This window comes from Ictidomys tridecemlineatus, chromosome 1 (genome assembly GCF_052094955.1).
Source record: "Ictidomys tridecemlineatus isolate mIctTri1 chromosome 1, mIctTri1.hap1, whole genome shotgun sequence".
Lineage (NCBI taxonomy): Eukaryota > Metazoa > Chordata > Mammalia > Rodentia > Sciuridae > Ictidomys > Ictidomys tridecemlineatus.
Window position 1 is genome coordinate 13,845,316 of NC_135477.1, and position 19,219 is coordinate 13,864,534.

Here is a 19,219-nt window from a genome sequence, read left to right on the forward strand (position 1 = left end):
ATCAATCAACAAATATATGAAAAAAATGTTCAACATCTCTAGCAATTAGAGAAATGCAAAGCAAAACTATTCTAAGATTTCATCTCACTCCAGTCAGAATAGCAGCTATTAAGAATAAAAAAAAAAAAAACAGTAAGTTTTGGCGAAGATGTGAAGAAAAAGGCACACTTATACATTACTGGTGGGACTGCAAATTGGTGCAGCAAATATGGAAAGCAGTATGGAGAATCCTTGGAAAACTGGGAATGGAACTACCATTTAACCCAGTTATCCCACTCTTCGGTCTATACCCAAAGGACTTAAAAACACCATACTACAGGGAAATAGACAAATCAATGTTTATAGCAGCACAGTTCACAATAGCTAAACTGTGGGACCAACCTAGATGCCCTTCAGTAGATGAATGGATAAATAAACTGTGGTATATATACACAATGGAATATTACTCAACATTAAAAGAGAATAAAATCATGGCATTTGCAGGTAAATGGATAGAACTGGAGAATATAATGTTAAGTGAAATTAGCCAATCCCAAAAAAACAAATGCCAAGTGATTTCTCTGATTTAAGGATGCTGATTCATAATATGCTGTGGGTGGGGGGATTAAATGAACTCTAGATAGGGCAAAGGAAAAAAGGGGAGGGAAGAGAAGGAAGGAGGTATAGAAGTAGGAAAGACGGTGGAATGCAATGGTCATCATTACTCTAAGTACATGTAAGAAGACACAAAGGATGTGATTCTACTTGATGTACAACCAGAAATATGAAAAATCATGCTCTATATGTGTAATATGAACTCAGGGTGCCGTGTTATATATGACAACAGAATGCATTATTTATTCTGTTGTCATATATAAAAAAATAAAAATTGTAAAAATTGTGGAAATCTCCAAAAGCATAAGACATTTCTAAATAAAAGAGAAAGTAAATGACAAGTTATGAAATTAGAGAGTTGTTAAAAAATCTCCAAATAATAACACTTCTTATATTACTTTTATATTCAGCTGGAAATTCAGGTGGAAAACACAATGATGTATATATGAAATTAAAAAATATCACTAAGTATAGAATTAAATACCTGAAATTTTACCAGTTGTTGAAGAAAGAGCATGTAATCAATCAAAACCTCCATAGAAGAATATCAATTCTACCTAGTATACCAATGATTTGTGCTTCAGTGACTATGATTTGTTGCATGGCAGAATGTCCCTGGCCTATTGCTACAAAGTAATGCTTTGTTGGAAATCTTTTGCACTTGTGTTATGTCGATAAAGAACTCACCCCAGTTCACAAGAAAGAGATTCTCTCATGAATGGAAATGATGGGAATATGTCAAGAGCACAATGAACCTGAACATAGAATGTCAATTACATAAAGTGATATGTGTCATAAAGTTAGCTTTACCTTATGATAGGTCATTCACATTTACTACAGCTGCAAGGAAATATAAGGGACACGATCATAGTAATAGAAATCCAGTTGTTCTGCATCTAGCTACACTCCATTTCTAGTGTTTACCATTTTAATGGGCTGCATCTCCTACATTCCTACTTATAGATGTTGTACATCCTTAGGCTATTATCACATTCTATGGGAAATACTTATAAAAAGCAAAAATACAGAATTTCAATATGTGATATAAATATTAATAAATTATTTAATATAAATGTTCTCATTGAACCTCAGGGTAGAGGTCTTCTTTAAGTAAGCTAAATCTTTTTTATTATTTAATGAGTAAAATAATAAAATTTAAAGAAAAATAATGTTATCAGATACTTATAAATTAAAAAGCAATCATATGTAAATACATTTTTATGAAAACTCAAAAGAAGAAATTACTCCTCCTTTTCAAATTGGAAGCTTTGCCTTTTTCTGGATCTAGTTCTACAAATCCTAAAAGAAATAATACCAAGAAATCACTATGTTTGATGGGAAACAGTGAAATTTAGTTTTGAAAATCCTGGATCCTTAAAAGACCAAGTGATCACATGATTATCTTGTTTAAACTTCAGTTGTTTAAACAGAAATCAATAAGTCAGAACAGAAATGAGAAATGCTGAGAATGGTGACAGGAATGTATTCTGCCAAACATGGCCAATATAGAAAGGTTAACATGAAATGCTTGGGGAATCCTTTCAGGCACAAAAATAAAAGATTAATGTAATTTTATTTTAAAAATTATAGATTTTAATGTGCTGATGTTGAAACTGAACATAGAACTGAGTCATGCAATTGGATACCATCAGCCCAGTCACTAAGGTCACAGATGTTACCAAAATCATGAGATATAAGAAGTATGAAAAATAATTAATAGATATATAATAGTTGAACAAAATATTTATTCCCAAACAAGATTAACCTCTGAGGGCTGGGACTGTGGTTCAGTGGGAGAGCGTGAGGCCCTGGGTTCGATCCTCAGTACCATATAAAAATAAATAAATTAAATAAAGATATTATGTCCAACTATAACTGAAAAATAAATATTAAAAAAAAATTAAAAATAATATTAACCCTTGAGCAACCCTTGAATAGTGGTAGGGCCTTTGCCCATCATGCAGGAGGCCTGAGATTTAATCCCCAGCAACATACATACTGTTTCTTTCCCCTGCCTTTCTCATTCTCTCTCTCTCTCTCTCTCTCTCTCTCTCTCTCTCTCTCTCTCTCTCTCTCTCACTCTCTCTCTCTCTCTCTCTCTCACACACACACACACATAAACACACACATACACATAGATAAAGAAGGGAATACAGAAGTTGTCTGTGAGTGATAATTTGGTTTTGGATATAACAAACGTAATGATCCATTATAGAAAGAACAGTGTTGAGCAGAATTTATCAAAATTAAAATGTTTCCTGGAGAAAATGCGGCAAAAAGAATAAAAAACCAGGAAACAAAGTTTTTGCACTCAGTATTCCCAGTTTGAATTTTAATGTAAGGAATTAAAATGCTGAAAACATAAACTCTAGTTGTATGTACTAAAGATTTATTTATTCATTTAAAACAATAAACATATATTTTTACATATATATGAAAGAGCTTTGTTTAAAAATACATTTAAAAAACAGTCTTCTCCTTGTGTAAATATTCTTACTGAGATACAAAATATATACTATACCCATTTAAAGTGTCCAACTCAGTGTTTTTTAGTATATTCACAGAATTGTACAATCATTACCACAATCTAAATTTATGACATATTTGTCACTCCAAAAATAAATTCTGTGCTCACTGTCAGTCACTCCCCATTCCACCCTTTGCCTTACACCATCTCCCCAGCCCTAGGCAAATACTAATCCTCTGTTTTATAGATTCACCTATTCTGGAAACCTAAATCATGAACCTAAAAATCATAAACCTAAATCATAAACCAAATCATACAATTTTTGGTCTTCTATGACTGGCTGCTTTCATTCCACAGAATGTTTTCACGTTCATTCACATCCTAGCATTTATGAGAAACTTCAATCATTAAAAAGGAATTTAATTCTTTTTTTATGTCTGAATAGGACTGTTTGCTGAGATACCACATTTTGTTTATACTTTCTTCAGTTAATGGATATTTGGGTTGTTTCAATTCCTTGACTTTTAAAAACTACTTTGACAAATGAAAATTGTATATATTTGTGGTGTATAACATGACATTTTAATATATATATATGAAATGGCTAAATCAAGATACTTAACATAGAATAGACATTGCCTCACATACTTCTCATTTACTTGTAGTTAAAACAAAGTATACTCTTATAGCCCATTTCAAATATATAATACACTGTTATTTTCTATTGTCTTCATGTTATAGAAGACTTTATTGAACTTATTCCTCACACCTAACCCAGAGGACATTAATGGGAAAAGTGGAGACATCCAAATAAAGTCTGTAGTGTACAATATCATCTTAATTTTGACAAGTGTACCAAGGTAATATAAGACTCTAACAATGAGAAGAGTTGGGTGAGGAGTATTGGGAAACTCTTGTACTTCCCCATAAATCTAATATTAACTTAAAATTAAACATTTGAGGTAATATTATTACTTTTTCTGTGCTATCTAGTTGACAAGCTCAATATTTCAGCTTTTACTTTTTATTTTAAGATGAAGGTAAGTACTATTTTTTCAGTCTAAAACTCTAAGGGCGCAGAGAGTGATACTGGGGATCTGGCAATCAGTGCCATGTTAATTCAGTGAGCAAGAGTACTTCTAGCATGCTTTACTCACTCTGTTAGACATTTCCTGGTTTTTACCTTACCAAAGTGCAGTTGAGTAGTTTGATTTTAAAGATTTAGTCATGTTTCTCAACTTTGGCACTATTTACATTTGGGGGCCAAATAATACTTTGCTTTTTTTCCCCCTGGGATGGGGGACCGTCTCATATGTTGTAGGTTATTTAGCAGCAACCTGGTACTCTATTCATTAGACATAGTACCATCGAATTGTAACAATCAAAATGCAAACTGACCTTACAGAGTATCATCAAGGAGTCAAAACTGCAGGTCTATCTTCTTTACTGAAAAGCATTTAATAAGGCATGATATTATCTGGAGGACATGTACAACATAGGAAGTAAATTATTTTTCATAAGAATATGCTAATTGGAGGCTGGGGTTATGGCTCAGCCGTGGAGCACTTGCTTAGCACGTTCGAGACCCTGGGTTTGATCCTCAGCACCACATAGGAATAAATAAATAAACGTATTGTGTACAACTACACTTAAAAAGTAAAAATATTGTAAAAAAGAAAATGTGAATTGGTTATGTCCAATGGGATAAACTACTACTATGTAGAATACCATTTCTTATGAAACCCTCCAAAATTATCTAACTTTGAGACACTAGACAAGTAGTGCAAAAGAACTTGATCCAGGATTCCCAACTTGATTTTTAAAGTAAGAAATTAAAAGTGTTGAAAATATAAATCTCAGCTATGTATATTAAAGTTTTATTAATTCATTTAAACTCTAAACACTTATTTTTAAATATTTGAAGCCTTAAAAAACATAAAACAAATTTGTTTTCTTTTCTATAGGCAACAAACAATGAGAACAGTCTATTTTTTTCCCAAATACTGGTACATATGAAATAACCGTATTGTCTTTGCATTATTTTAAAAAGGCAAAAGAGAACTGGCTAGAAGTCATGAGTTGGGTTTTAATATTGGCTAATTACTAACTGACTGGGCTTTATTGAGACAGCATTTATTTTCATTGTGCCTCAGGCCTCTTTAGAAAAATGGAAATTTTGTACTACAGATCTTTAAAAGTCTTTACAGCTTTAATAATGAGTGATTTCACATTATATTTCTACAACACATATAGTTCCTGTCCCTTGTTCATATCAGCAGGCTTTAGCTTTTTGACAACTTTTATTTGAATGCTGGCCATGACACCAAACCTATTGCCTCTTCTATAGCTGTATTATCTGGATAAATGAGAAACTATTAGATGTTTCCCATCTGGTCTTCAGATTCAATAGCCAGATGCCCAAATAGGAACAACATTTCTGGGATAATGTTTCTATGCTGAATGAAATTATCTGTGGTTTTAAAATTAAATAAATAAAAACTCAGAATTTAATAACTGTGACATATATTTTGAAATAACAGAAACAGTGAAGAAGGGGAATAGCCTGACATAGGGCAAGGTGACCTTGATCTAGCAGACCTCACCACTGGATAAAATTACAGTTAGGTAAATTAAAAAGCAAACATTAGGAGAGAATATCCACAAATGGTTTGGGTTCTAGTTCCAGGAACAAAAAGGAGGAAGAAAATCTATTTCCTTTTCCTGCATCTAAAAAGCAAACCCTGAAATGTGAAGATAGTGGCATTTTATATCAAATTATTCATATGATAATTTTCATGTACTGAAAAGTGATTATAAACCCTTGATAAAAATAGACTCACTTCAAGATTGTGTAACTACTTTATGTCTGAATTTTATTTTACTGGTAAACATTAAATTGTTTCAAACTGGTATGTTTATTATACATGGTGATAGGACATAAAGTTAATAAGCAACCTAATGACTCACCACCTTGAACAAAAATATTTTCTTTCCATTTATGTATTAGTCATAGCAAATTAGAAATAGAAATTATGAGAAATGTACATATTATCCTTATAAAGTATCATTATTCATATCTAATAGCACAGAAAGGAAAAATGAGGTCTGGGACCTACAATGGCATCATGATTAGCTGCCTCTCTTTGGATGCTTTTACCATGGTCTAACTGCTCCTGCTATTTACACTCAAGTTCAGCATATCTGACTCTTCCACAAAGATCACAGAAAACTGCTGTGAGGCTTCCTGTAGGTTCCCACAGGGAGTCAGCAAGTGCTGAGGCAGCCTGCCATAGAAGTTGGCAAGGATAAAGTCACTTCTTTATTGGAAAACACTATTAAAAGGACCAGGCAGATAGGCCCACTGAAAGCAGGACCAAGGAAGGATGAGAATACAGTTGAGCCTGCCAGGATGAAAGCCAGTTAAGGTAAGAGCTATGGACAAACAGGAACCAAGTAAGAGACTTGTCAATGGCAAGGTGGGTACCTGAATTGCAAATAAAGTGCCTAGGATCTATCAGACTAATACCACAGGAAACTATAAACATAAACATAAACTATAAACACAGGCCCAGGAAACTCATAATCCAATTCAGTCTTAGAGGGACCTCAATATTAAAGCATATGGATCACAGAAGGCCCATTTTGTGTATCTACATCAATTCAAATATTTTGCATTTATTAATGTTTAGAACTCATGTCCTGTAAACTTTCTGTAATGACAGATGCCTATCTTGAACTCTTTTATTTAAATTCCTATACGGTTTACTGTCTCTAAAAAATATATTTTTCATATTGTACCATTGGAAAACAAACTTTGGACTATACTGTTCACTAATTATTTTGCTCATGGGTGTCACCCTTTTGCAGCTATATTAAAAACATTAAATAGCACTATTAGGCACATTTTGTAATTCAAAATGCCTGATGCAATTCTTGATATAATAATAGGTATTACATATTCTTTAAATGAATTTAAAAGATATATGCAAATATGGCCAAATATATTATGCATGAACAAATATGATACTGAAAGTATAAGTGAAAACATTATAAATTTACAAGATTATAATACATATGATAGTGCATAGAGTATGGATTTCTTTTTTTTTTATTGTTGGTTGTTCAAAACATTACATAGTTCTTGCTATATCATATTTCACACTTTGATTCAAGTGGGTTATGAATTCCCATTTTTACCCCATATACAGATTGCAGAATCACATCAGTTACACTTCTACTGATTTACATATTGCCATACTAGTGTCTGTTGTATACTGCTGCCTTTCCTATCCTCTACTATCCCCCCTTCCCTCCCCTCCCCTCCCCTCTTCTCTCTCTACCCCCTCTACTGTAATTCATTTCTCCCCCTTGTATTATTTTTCCCTTTCCCCTCACTTCCTCTTGTATGTAGTTTTGTATAACCCTGAGGGTCTCCTTCCATTTCCATGCAATTTCCCTTCTCTCTCCCTTTCCCTCCCACCTCTCATCCCTGTTTAATGTTAATCTTCTTCTCATGCTCTTCATCCCTACTCTGTTCTTAGTTACTCTCCTTATATCAAAGAAGACATTTGGCATTTGTTTTTTAGGGATTGGCTAGCTTCACTTAGCATAATCTGCTCTAATGCCATCCATTTCCTTCCATATTCTATGATTTTGTCATTTTTTAATGCAGAGTAATACTCCATTGTGTATAAATGCCACATTTTTTTAATCCATTCGTCTATTGAAGGGCATCTAGGTTGGTTCCACAGTCTTGCTATTGTGAATTGTGCTGCTATGAACATCGATGTAGCAGTGTCCCTGTAGCATGCTCTTTTTGGGTCTTTAGGGAATAGACCAAGAAGGGGAATAGCTGCGTCAAATGGTGGTTCCATTCCCAGCTTTTCAAGAAATCTCCATACTGCTTTCCAAATAGGCTGCACCATTTTGCAGTCCCACGAATAATGAACAAGTGTACCCTTTTCGCCACATCCTCGCCAGCACTTGTTGTTGTTTGACTTCATAATGGCTGCTAATCTTACTGGAGTGAGATGGTATCTTAGGGTGGTTTTGATTTGCATTTTTCTGACTGCTAGCGATGGTGAGCATTTTTTCATGTACTTGTTGATTGATTGTATGTCCTCCTCTGAGAAGTGTCTGTTCAAGTCCTTGGCCCATTTGTTGATTGGGTTATTTGTTATCTTGTTGTCTAATTTTTTGAGTTCTTTGTATACTCTGGATATTAGGGCTCTATCTGAAGTGTGAGGAGTAAAGATTTGTTCCCAGGATGTAAGCTCCCTATTTACCTCTCTTATTGTTTCTTTTGCTGACAAAAAACTTTTTAGTTTGAGTAAGTCCCATTTGTTGATTCTAGTTATTAACTCTTGTGCTATGGATGTCCTATTGAGGAATTTGGAGCCCGACCCCACAGTATGTAGATCGTAGCCAACTTTTTTTTGTATCAGATGCCGTGTCTCTGATTTGATATCAAGCTCCTTGATCCATTTTGAGTTAACTTTTGTGCATGGTGAGAGAAAGGGATTCAGTTTCATTTTGATGCATATGGATTTCCAGTTTTCCCAGCACCATTTGTTGAAGATGCTATCCTTCCTCCATTGCATGCTTTTAGCCCCTTTATCAAATATAAGATAGTTGTAGTTTTATGGATTGGTTTCTGTGTCCTCTATTCTGTACCATTGGTCCACCTGCCTGTTTTGGTATCAGTACCATGCTGTTTTTGTTACTATTGCTCTGTAGTATAGTTTGAAGTCTGGTATCGCTATACCGCCTGATTCACACTTCCTGCTTAGCATTGTTTTTGCTATTCTGGGACTTTTATTTTTCCATATGAATTTCATGATTGCGTTCTCTATTTCTACAAGAAATGCTTTTGGGATTTTGATTGGCATCGCATTAAACCAATAGAGAACTTTTGGTAATATCGTCATTTTGATGATGTTAGTTCTGCCTATCCATGAACAGGGTATATTTTTCCATCTTCTAAGATCTCCTATTTCTCTCTTTAGGGTTCTGTAGTTTTCATTGTATAAGTCTTTCACCTCTTTTGTTAGGTTGATTCCCAAGTATTTTATTTTTTTTGAGGATAGAATCATGTCATCTGCAAATAGTGATAATTTAAGTTCTTCTTTTCCTATTTTTATGCCTTTAATTTCTTTTGTCTAATTGCTCTGGCCAGTGTTTCGAGAACTATGTTGAACAGAAGTGGTGAGAGAGGGCATCCTTGTCTTGTTCCAGATTTTAGAGGGAATGCCTTCAATTTTTCTCCATTCAGAATATGCTAGCCTGAGGCTTAGCATAGATTGCTTTTACAATGTTGAGGTATGTTCCTGTTATCCCTAGTTTTTCTAGAGTTTTGAACATAAAGGGATGTTGTATTTTGTCGAATGTTTTTCCTCATCTATCGAGATGATCATATGGTTCTTATTTTTAAGTCTATTGATGTGGTGAATAACATTTATTGATTTCCGTATATTGAACCAGCCTTGCATCCCAGGGATGAATCCTAATTGATCATGGTGCACAATTTTTTGATATGTTTTTGAATCTGATTTGCCAGAATTTTATTGAGGATATTTGCATCTAGGTTCATTAGAGATATTGGTCTGTAGTTTTCTTTCTTTGAAGTGTCTTTGTCTGGTTTAGGAATCAGGGTGATGTTGGCTTCATAGAATGAATTTGGAAGTTCTCTCTCTTTTTCTATTTCCTGAAATAGCTTGAAAAGTATTGGTGTTAGTTCCTCTTTAAAGGTTTTGTAAAACTCTGCTGTATACCCATCAGGTCCTGGGCTTTTCTTAGTTGGTAGTCTTTTGATGGTTTCTTCTATTTCCTCTATTTATATTGGTCTGTTTAGGTTGTCTATATCCTCCTGGCTCAATCTGGGCAGATCACAGGACTTAAGGAATTTATTGATGCCTTCACTATCTTCTATTTTATTGGAGTGTAAGGATTCAAAAATAATTTGATTATCTTCTGTATTTATGAAGTGTCTGTTGTGATATTGCCTTTTTCATCCTGTATGCTAGTAAGTTGAGTTCTCTCTCTTCTTCTCTTTGTTAGCATGGCAAAGGGTCTGTCGATTTTATTTATTTTTTCAAAGAACCAACTTTTAGTTTTATCAATTTTTTCAATTGTTTCTTTTGTTTCGATTTCATTAATATCAGCTCTGATTTTAATTATTTCTTGCCTTCTACTTCTTTTGCTGTTGTTTTGCTCTTCTTTTTCTAGGATTTTGAAATGAAGTATGAGATCATTTATTTGTTGTTTTTTTCTTTTTGTAAGGAATGAACTCCAACCAATGAATTTTCCTCTTAGAACTGCTTTCAATGTGTCCCATAGATTCTGATATGTTGAGTCTGTGTTTTCATTTATCTCTAAGAATTTTTTAATTTCCTCCTTGATGTCTTCTATAACTCATTGATCATTCACTAACCTATTGTTCATTCTCCAAGTTATGCATGATTTTTCCTTCCTTCTTTTATCGTTGATTTTCAGTTTCATTCCATTATGATCAGATAAGATGCATGGTATTATCTCTACTCCTTTATATTGTCTAAGAGTTGCCCAGTGACATAATATATGATCTATTTTTGAGAAGGATCCATGTGCTGCTGAGAAAAAAGTGTAACTGCTTGATGTTGGGTGGTATATTCTATATATGTCAATTAAGTCTAGGTTGTTAATTGTGTTATTGAGTTCTATAGTTTCCTTATTCAACTTTTGTTGGGAAGATCTGTCCAGTAGTGAGAGAGGTGTGTTGAAGTCTCCCATGATTATTGTATGGTGGTCTATTCGACTCTTGAACTTGAGAAGAGTTTGCTTGATGAACATAGCAGTACCGTTGTTTGGGGCATATATGTTTATGATTGTATGTCTTATTGGTGTATGGTTCCCTTGAGCAGTATGTAGTGTCCCTCTTTATCAATTTTGATTAACTTTGGCTTGAAATCTATTTTATTTGATATGAGTATGGACACTCCTGCTTGTTTCCGCAGTCCATATGAGTGATATGATTTTTCCTAACCTTTCACCTTCAGTCTATGTATATCTTTTCCTATCAACTGCGTCTCCTGCAGGCAGCATATTGTTGGGTCTTGTTTTGTGATCCATTCAACTAGCCTGTGTCTCTTAATTGGTGAGTTTAAGCCATTAACATCTAGGATTATTATTGAGATATGGTTTGTTCTTCCAGCCATATTTGTTTATTAATGCTACTAAATCTGATTTGTTTTCCTCTTTGATTATTTTCCCCCCTTTACTGTCCTACCTCCCACTGTTGGTTTTCATTGTTATTTTCCATTTCCTCTTCCTGTAATGTTTTGTCGAGGATGTTTTGAAGAGACGGTTTTCTAGCTGAAAATTCTTTTATCTTTTGTTTATCATGGAAGGTCTTAATTTCATCTTCAATCCTGAAGCTTAATTTCGCTGGATACACAATTCTTGGTTGGAACCCATTTTCTTTCAGTGTTTGAAATACGTTATTCCAGGATCTTCTAGCTTTCAGAGTCTGTGTTGAAAGATTAGCTGTTATCCTGATTGGTTTACCCCTAAATGTAATCTGCTTCCTTTCTCTTGTAGCTTTTAAAATTCTCTCCTTATTCTGAATGTTGGGCATCTTCATTATAATGTGTCTTGGTGTGGATCTCTTATGATTTTGCACATTTGGCGTCCTGTAGGCTTCTAGGATTTAAGATTCTGTCTCATTCTTCAAGTCTGGGAAGTTTTCTCCTATTATTTCATTGAATAGATTGCTCATTCCTTTGGTTTGGACCTCTATACCTTCCTGTATCCCAATGACTCTTAAGTTTGGCCTCTTTATGTTATCCCATATTTCTTGTATGTTCTGCTCATGGTTTCTTAACAGTCTTGCTGAGCTGTCTATGTTCTTTTCAAGTTGAAATACTTTGTCTTCATTGTCTGATGTTATATCTTCTATGTGTTCTACTCTGCTGGCAGTATTCTCAATTGAGTTTTTAAGTTGGTTTATTGCTTCCTGCAGTTTTAGGATTTCTGTTTGTTTGTTTTTTATAACCTCTATCTCCCTGTATAGTTGATCTTTTGCTTCTTGGATTTGTTTATGTAATTCATTGTCGAAGTGATCTTTCATTGTCTGACTTTGCTGTCTAATGTCTTCCTTGAGACTCCAGATCATCTGAAGCATGTATATCCTGAATTCTTTATCTGACATTCCATCTGCTGCAGCTATTACCTCTTCTAAAGTTGAGTTGACTTGTATTGCTTGTGGTCCTTTCTTTCCTTGTCTTTTCATACTGCTCGCGTTTCTTTCTTCTTGGTGAAACTGTTGTGTTTTTTAAATTTTCCCCCTATATATTTATATTGCTCTTGTATAGTTGAAACGTCTCCCTTGCAGGGGTGGGCGGAGGCTGTGCTCCTCCTCCAATTGGGGTGATCTGTCTACCATGCTGGCAGGCCGCTGGGTCTGTTCTGCTGCTCGGTCGCAGGTCTGCCTACCTTGTAGGTGCGGGCGGCGGCTCTGCTCTGGCCCTCCTCTAATTGGGGTGACATGACTACAGCGCCAGCAGGCCGCTGGGCCTGTTCAGGGTGCGGGCGAAGGCTCTGCTCTGCCCCTACTCCAATTGGGGTGATGTGACTACCATGCCAGTGAGTCGTTGGGCCTGTTCTGGATGCGGGCGGCGGCTCTGCTCTGCCCCTACTCCAATTGGGGTGACGTGTTTACCACGCGGGCAGGCTGCTGGGCCTTTTCCGCCAGTCGGTCGCAGGACTGCCTACCTTGCGGGCTCGGGCAGCGGCTCTGCTCGGCCCCTACTCCAATTGGGGTGACGTGACTACCATGACGGCCTAGAGTATGGATTTCAAGTCACACAAATCCAACTGAATCTAGTTTGCCCAGTTACTAATGTGGGACCAGATCAAGTTATCTACACACTCTCTGAACCTCAGTTCACTCATTGGTAAAATAATGAATCATTGTATTGTATAGACTAAGTGAAATAATATATATGAAGCATTCAGCACAGGTGCAGATGTACACTGTTACAGTCAACCAGATTTAAAAAGTACTAATTTTTTTAAAGTGCATATTTATCCACTTTATAATTTACATGTTTAAAATTATTACTTTAAATGCTAACAAACTAATCTGATACATATTTGTATATGTCAAGGGTATGTCAACTTTTTCCTTTTATCCCTTAAGCAGTTTCAATATATGAATTTCAAAGTGTGTATATGGTCAATGTCAAAATTAATAAAGGAATTTAGGTAAATTATTTTTCTTATATGGAGTATTATTTTTATGGTATTTGAAAAATCAATAGTCAAGTTAATATTTCTGTATTTGAAATGATCAGATGGTTTGAATTTGTCTTTTCTTATTTCACCAAGATAATTATTTTTACTGTATTTGAAATTATGTTATGAGGGTTTAAATTTGCAAATCAGATTTTATTCTTAAGGAAGTGTTTTTCTAGAAGTTCCTCAAAACTAAAATATTTTTAAGAAAGTGTGATTATTCAATATCATGTAGAAAGGAAGGATGACAAGAAGGCTGCACACAGCTGGGCAGAGTGCACATCCCACCCCATGCAGCACAACTGAATGAAATTTCATTTTGATTGAGTCATCACAGCTGAGGGCCACGATATATAGCGTGAGTTTTTATTATAAATACAGATTATTTCTAATAGTTCATTAAATTTAAAACTTTAGAGTGACAGAAAACCATGTGGCTAGTATATGATCTAATCTAATGGAAACGTACTTGAATCTCCAGAAATAGAATCAGTCAATAAAAGAGAACAGGTGGGATGCAGGAACATGAGAATAAAGCTTTCTGGACACAGTCATCCTGTTCTTACTACTGGAACCTGTAGATTGAGGGAGTCTTTGCCACATATATTGATGTGGTCATAGAAATAATATAAGTTCTTCAATTTGTATTTTATTAAATTTAACCACATTGATCTAACTCATTTCTCACGTTTATCACTTTCTTTTTTTCATTTAGTGAACATTAGAAGAACACTAAAATAATAAACTTAGTACTACTTTAAACTTATTAAAACTGTTATCTAATATCCCAGTTGGATACTTTAAAAGCACTTTAATAAATAAAATACAGTTAAAATATACATTTGACAGTTTTTGAAGATGGGATACAGCGCCAGTATTTTCCATGGGTCAAAGAAGAGCTCTGAAGTAAATTAACTCACCTACCACCTTACTCTACTTTTTTCCTTCCACTGAAATATAGAAATTCCTAGTAATCCCTAAAGAACGTCTTAGGTACTGAGAAAGCAAAGAAACATACAGCTTCTGCCTTTGAGGGTTCAGGTTAGTAGGAAAGAACTAAATAAGTTGGTAACAATATTGTTTGTTTCCTACCTTCCCGTAAATCTAAATCTATTGGTTATTCTCCTTTTCATGTACCTTTAATCTCCTATTTCTACCAACATTTAAAACTCCTTAAGATCTCCCCACTACCATACACAGATACATATTCACAGGTGTACTTAACTATGTAAATAAATGCATATGTGCAATCCAGGTCCCTGAGCCCACCCAAACTAAAACCAAATCTCCTCTCAGAGAAAAGGCACTCAGAAGAGTCTTGTATACTCTCTCCTTTTTACTTTACCTTACCCCTCTAATCTAGGCTTCCATCCACTATCACCATGGAAACTGTTTTTAGTCAAAGTTCCTTGGTCAGCATGTTAATTTATTTCTCTGAGTATTTTTCAGTCCTTATTTGTTATCGTGAAACATTCTTAAAACACCTTTCTCGGCATGTGATACAATCATATTCTTCAGATTTATCTTCCCTATGGTTCCATCTTAATCTCCCTTCAATCAATGATCACTTCATGCAGAGGGCAGATCTTCATCTCTCTTATAAGCCCAAGTTGTGTGTGTGTGTGTGTGTGTGTGTGTGTGTGTGTGTGTGTGTGTGTGTAATGGGCCCAAGATAAGGTTTTCTCCAAATGCAAAAGCAACCCTGTGAGGTTGAGCATTCCAGTCTATACTGTTGTCCCAAAATGGTAAGAAAATGAAAACAGGGGTAAACCCAAATGGAAATTACAAACAAATGCAAACTTCAGAACTGTTAGACCTCTCACCTAATGTAGCATTCACCAACTAGTTGCCTGGTCTTGAGTTTGTAGATATATCCTCAAAGTCTCCCTCAATCTCTGGCATCAGAAACTTACATTTCCCAAATTCCAAAAAAAAAAAAAATTACTATGCCTTACAGATGTTGTCTATAAAACTCTTGGGAATCTGATCATTTTTCTTCTTCCCCACTGCATGTGTGCACATCAGTTCAGCCTAGCACATGCCATACTTCCTATATTCCTCCCTCTGTTCTGGGTTTCCTCATATACAATATCTACAACCCAGTAAGGATATTTCAAAAGTTAAAGCATGTTTATTTTTCTTGCTTTGATGATGCCCATTAGGGGAGAGGTAAACTTGGCACCATTTAGCATGTCTCCCCTAATCTACCCATGGTTATCCTCCAGCCTAATGCCTTGGTTCACTTCACTCATCCTAAACACTCCATCTCTTACATTTTTATTGCCCAGTAATGCATATCTTTATTTCTTGGCTCTGTAAGCATATTTTTCTTGACCTGAAAAACTCCTTTCTCACTGTAAACTCTTTCTGTGGGACTAAGTCTTATTTATTTCTGGTCTCAGCTTACATCTCATGCTCTTCAAGATAACTTCTCCAAACTTCTCCAATGCTTATTAAGTTAGGAGTCTTTCCTATGAGCTCCCATAGCACTATGCATTTCTCTATATACAGGACTCATTAAATTAAACAATAACTGCCTCTCATAGTACATAACTGCCTCAGTAGTGCTGGCATAACTTAAAGAGATGTATGTTTCATGAGGTCCCAGGAGACTGTCTGGTACTTACTGGATCCATAACAAATACATATTGATTTAGCTAATGAACACATGATTAGAAGGGCTCTGTGCACAATGTCATGCAAACACAACTGCCAGGAGAGTGTATCAACTAGTGTCCTAACAGGAAACAGAGGACACTCAAATCAGAGGAATTTGAGGAAAGTTCATAAAAAGATTATTTATGAATGTGTGAGCAGAGTTCAGGAGAACACAGGAGACTGTGTTGTACTGGTCAAGGCACAAGGAGAGGAGGGAGAGGCTACTAAAAAGCACAAGAGGAAACTGTGTGGAGAGTGCCACTCTTGGATCAGAGATCTGACCCATGTCAAAGGATTGAGGCAACCCCAAAGGGAAGGGGCTGAGAAAGTGCGTTGTATGCTCCAAGTTGGTGCCCTGAATGGAGGTAGGCACTGTTGCTAATTTGAAACAAATGGATTAAAAATTATCATATGATTTCTGTGATGTTATATGTGATGAAACATCCTAGAATCACAGTAGCCCCCTAGAAGACAGATAGAATAACATATTTTCATCCACCCACTCAACATATATAACCAGTGCTCTACGTATTTATCTGTTATGAGTAAAGGAGTCCTGTATAGAAATTTGCTATTGCCCTTTGAGACATTATTAAAAGTGAGAAGACTCATACAACCAAATAAATTGTAAAAAAAAAAATTGGGAAGTATGATACAATATGATGAGTAATGTTGGTTAAAAGGTATAGTAAACATTTGTCAGTATTTATATACATAGAATATATTTGGTAAGAAATTTCACAAAGGGAAAGATATAATTATAACTTAAGTTTGGCAACATTTTGTACTATGTTTAGTAGAATAATTATATGTGTAAACTCAGGCAATTCAGAAAACATGTTCCGTCAGCAAGATAAAGGAGTAGAAACAAAAAAGAAAAGAATTAGAATGTTTAAAGCACAGGTTCTTAATTGTAGGGATGCCAGCCCTTGCATGAGATGTTATGAAAATTTGTTAGGTATGTATTAGTGAATGTGAGTGTTTTCACAATGAATGGGAAAATTGCTGGGCTGGCAGCCTTGTGCAGAAGCCTGGGATTCCAAAGGTCCTGCACTGCTGAAGCCACTGCCCCCCAACCCTCATGAATCTCCTGATTCCTGTGCAACATTCAAATATCTGACCACACAGCCACCCATTTAAAATGAGACAAATCCAACACCCAACTACATTTTTATATAAACACAGAATGTTTTTTACAGTTGCCATTAATAGTAAAATTTTCAGGACTGCAACTGCCATGTATTTGAAAAGACTGCCCTTTGCTTTGTTTAAATGACTTTACCATGAGTCATTTACTCCTTCTGAAAAATCACATCACTGTACTGCAAGGCTGCTCGTGGTAGATGAGTCACCATTACCACAACCTCTATCTGTCAGCATCTGTAGCTCTCGTATCTGTGATGATCTTATGAATAGATGCAAGCCTCTGACCACATAATTATGTTTATAGCATAGTCATAAAAGTATTTAGTCACTAAAATATGTTGATTTTTTTTAGAAATTACTTCCATTTTATGTCTCTTTTACATTAGGATACTTTTTTAAAAAAGATATATATGTATACATGTTATATTAGTGATAAGTTTCATCTTATGTTGATAAAAAGGATACTATAAAATATTTGTTATAATGGATAATAACAGAGCTGAGAATCATCAGTTTAAATTCTTGGGAGCACAAGAATGATATAAGCCAATAATACTGTTGGAGATCAATTAAGCACAGCAGAAGGCTTGGGTAACCACAAAGAGTAAATTCCCAGTTGTGCTGGTCACAGTCCCTGACTTAAACTAATAACATCACAATGATAAAACCTATGCACAACTAAAGGGTACTTATGGGCACCAGTACATACTTGGTCAGGTTTATTTTCTACTTAGTGCATGGTATAAGGAGGAAACATTTTTGTAGTAGACAAAGGATAAAATCAGAAGGCAAAAGACTTAAGTTACAAATAAAGTGCATTGAGTATAACAGTTCAAAATGTTCTTGTTTCTTCTACTGGCATGATCATTGTCATGGTAAATAAACTGAGTTGACTTCACATTGCCTCATAATTTTAAGTTCTAATCATTAATATATAGCAAGAGTCAAGCTGATCTGGACTACTAGCATTTTGCAGCAGCTTATTGCCTTAATTGCTCTCCCTGTTCTTGCTGCCAACTTAAGTGGGCTGGGCTTACCCAAAAGGTGTAAAAGAAAGTCTAAAAATATAACATACATATCAAAGAAAGTATTTAAAAAATTCAGAAGAGATAGCTATCAGAGAAGAACAAGGACAGCTTCGATTCTACTTTACTACTAAAATTTTATTCCTCAGAATAAATTCAGCTCTTCAAACTTTTTTCATGTTAATATCGCAGTAAAAGGTATAAGTTGAATAAATATTAAGTAATAAGAAATAGAAAAAGAAACTTTTGGCAACATATGTCTATTGATAAGGATACAAAAGATAAGATCACAACCCATTCTTTAAGCTTTATCATAAAACATTCCTTAACAGTTTTAAAGAAAATAAAAATAGTCTTGAAAATAATATTTGTGTATTCACTATAAATGAATAAGGGAATAAACTATGTTAACCTTCCATGTCATTTAGCAAGAAAATCTTTTGAATAGATAAAGAAAATGTGTTATATACAAACCATGGAGTTCTATTTAGTCATAAAGAAAAATTAAATCATGTCATTTGCAGGGAAATGTATGGAACTAGAGACCACTGAGTTAAGTGAGATAAATCAAACTCAGAAGAAGAAGGATCCTGTGTTCTCTCATAGGTGGAAGCTAGAGAGGAACAAAGATAAGAAAGGTGGGGGAATATCTCATGAAAATCAAAGGCATATCAGCAGAGAAAAGGATTCGAGGAGTGGGAGGTGGGGACAGAGATAGAAAGTGCTGGGGAGTGACACTGGCCAAATTATATTGTGCTCATGTACAAATATGTAACAAAAATTCTATCATTATGTACAATTGTAATGCACCAATAAAAATGTGGAAAAAATAAAAAATGTGATCATCCATTGTTCTGATTATCTATTGTTGCTTAATAAACTATATCAATACTTAATTCACAATGATGATTTAGGAATTTGGGGAGACCTTGGATAGGTGGTTCACCCATGATTCATGTTGTGTCAGCTGGGAACCAAAACAGGAAAATCCACTTCCAAGAGGGATTCACACATGTGGCATTCTGATGTCTGTTCGTGCCTATTGTCTTTCTAGTTCCCT

The 19,219-nt window shown here is 35.0% G+C and overlaps 1 protein-coding gene across 9 annotated transcripts in view; it reads right to left on the bottom strand.

The window, feature by feature from the left end:
- The window catches only part of Atrnl1 (attractin like 1), a 694,372-nt gene that overhangs the window by 255,829 nt on the left and 419,324 nt on the right, over window positions 1-19,219 (bottom strand). The window contains exon 26 of one of the 9 annotated variants that reach the window (XM_078044902.1): window positions 4,467-4,507. The exons of 7 other annotated variants lie outside the window; for them this stretch is intronic. In XM_078044902.1, the coding sequence (XP_077901028.1) occupies window positions 4,482-4,507 (26 nt within the window). In that variant the 3' untranslated portion in view covers window positions 4,467-4,481. Of the gene's footprint in view, window positions 1-4,466; window positions 4,508-19,219 lie in introns of those variants that run through there. One more of the 9 variants, XM_078044855.1, reaches the window with a different exon arrangement.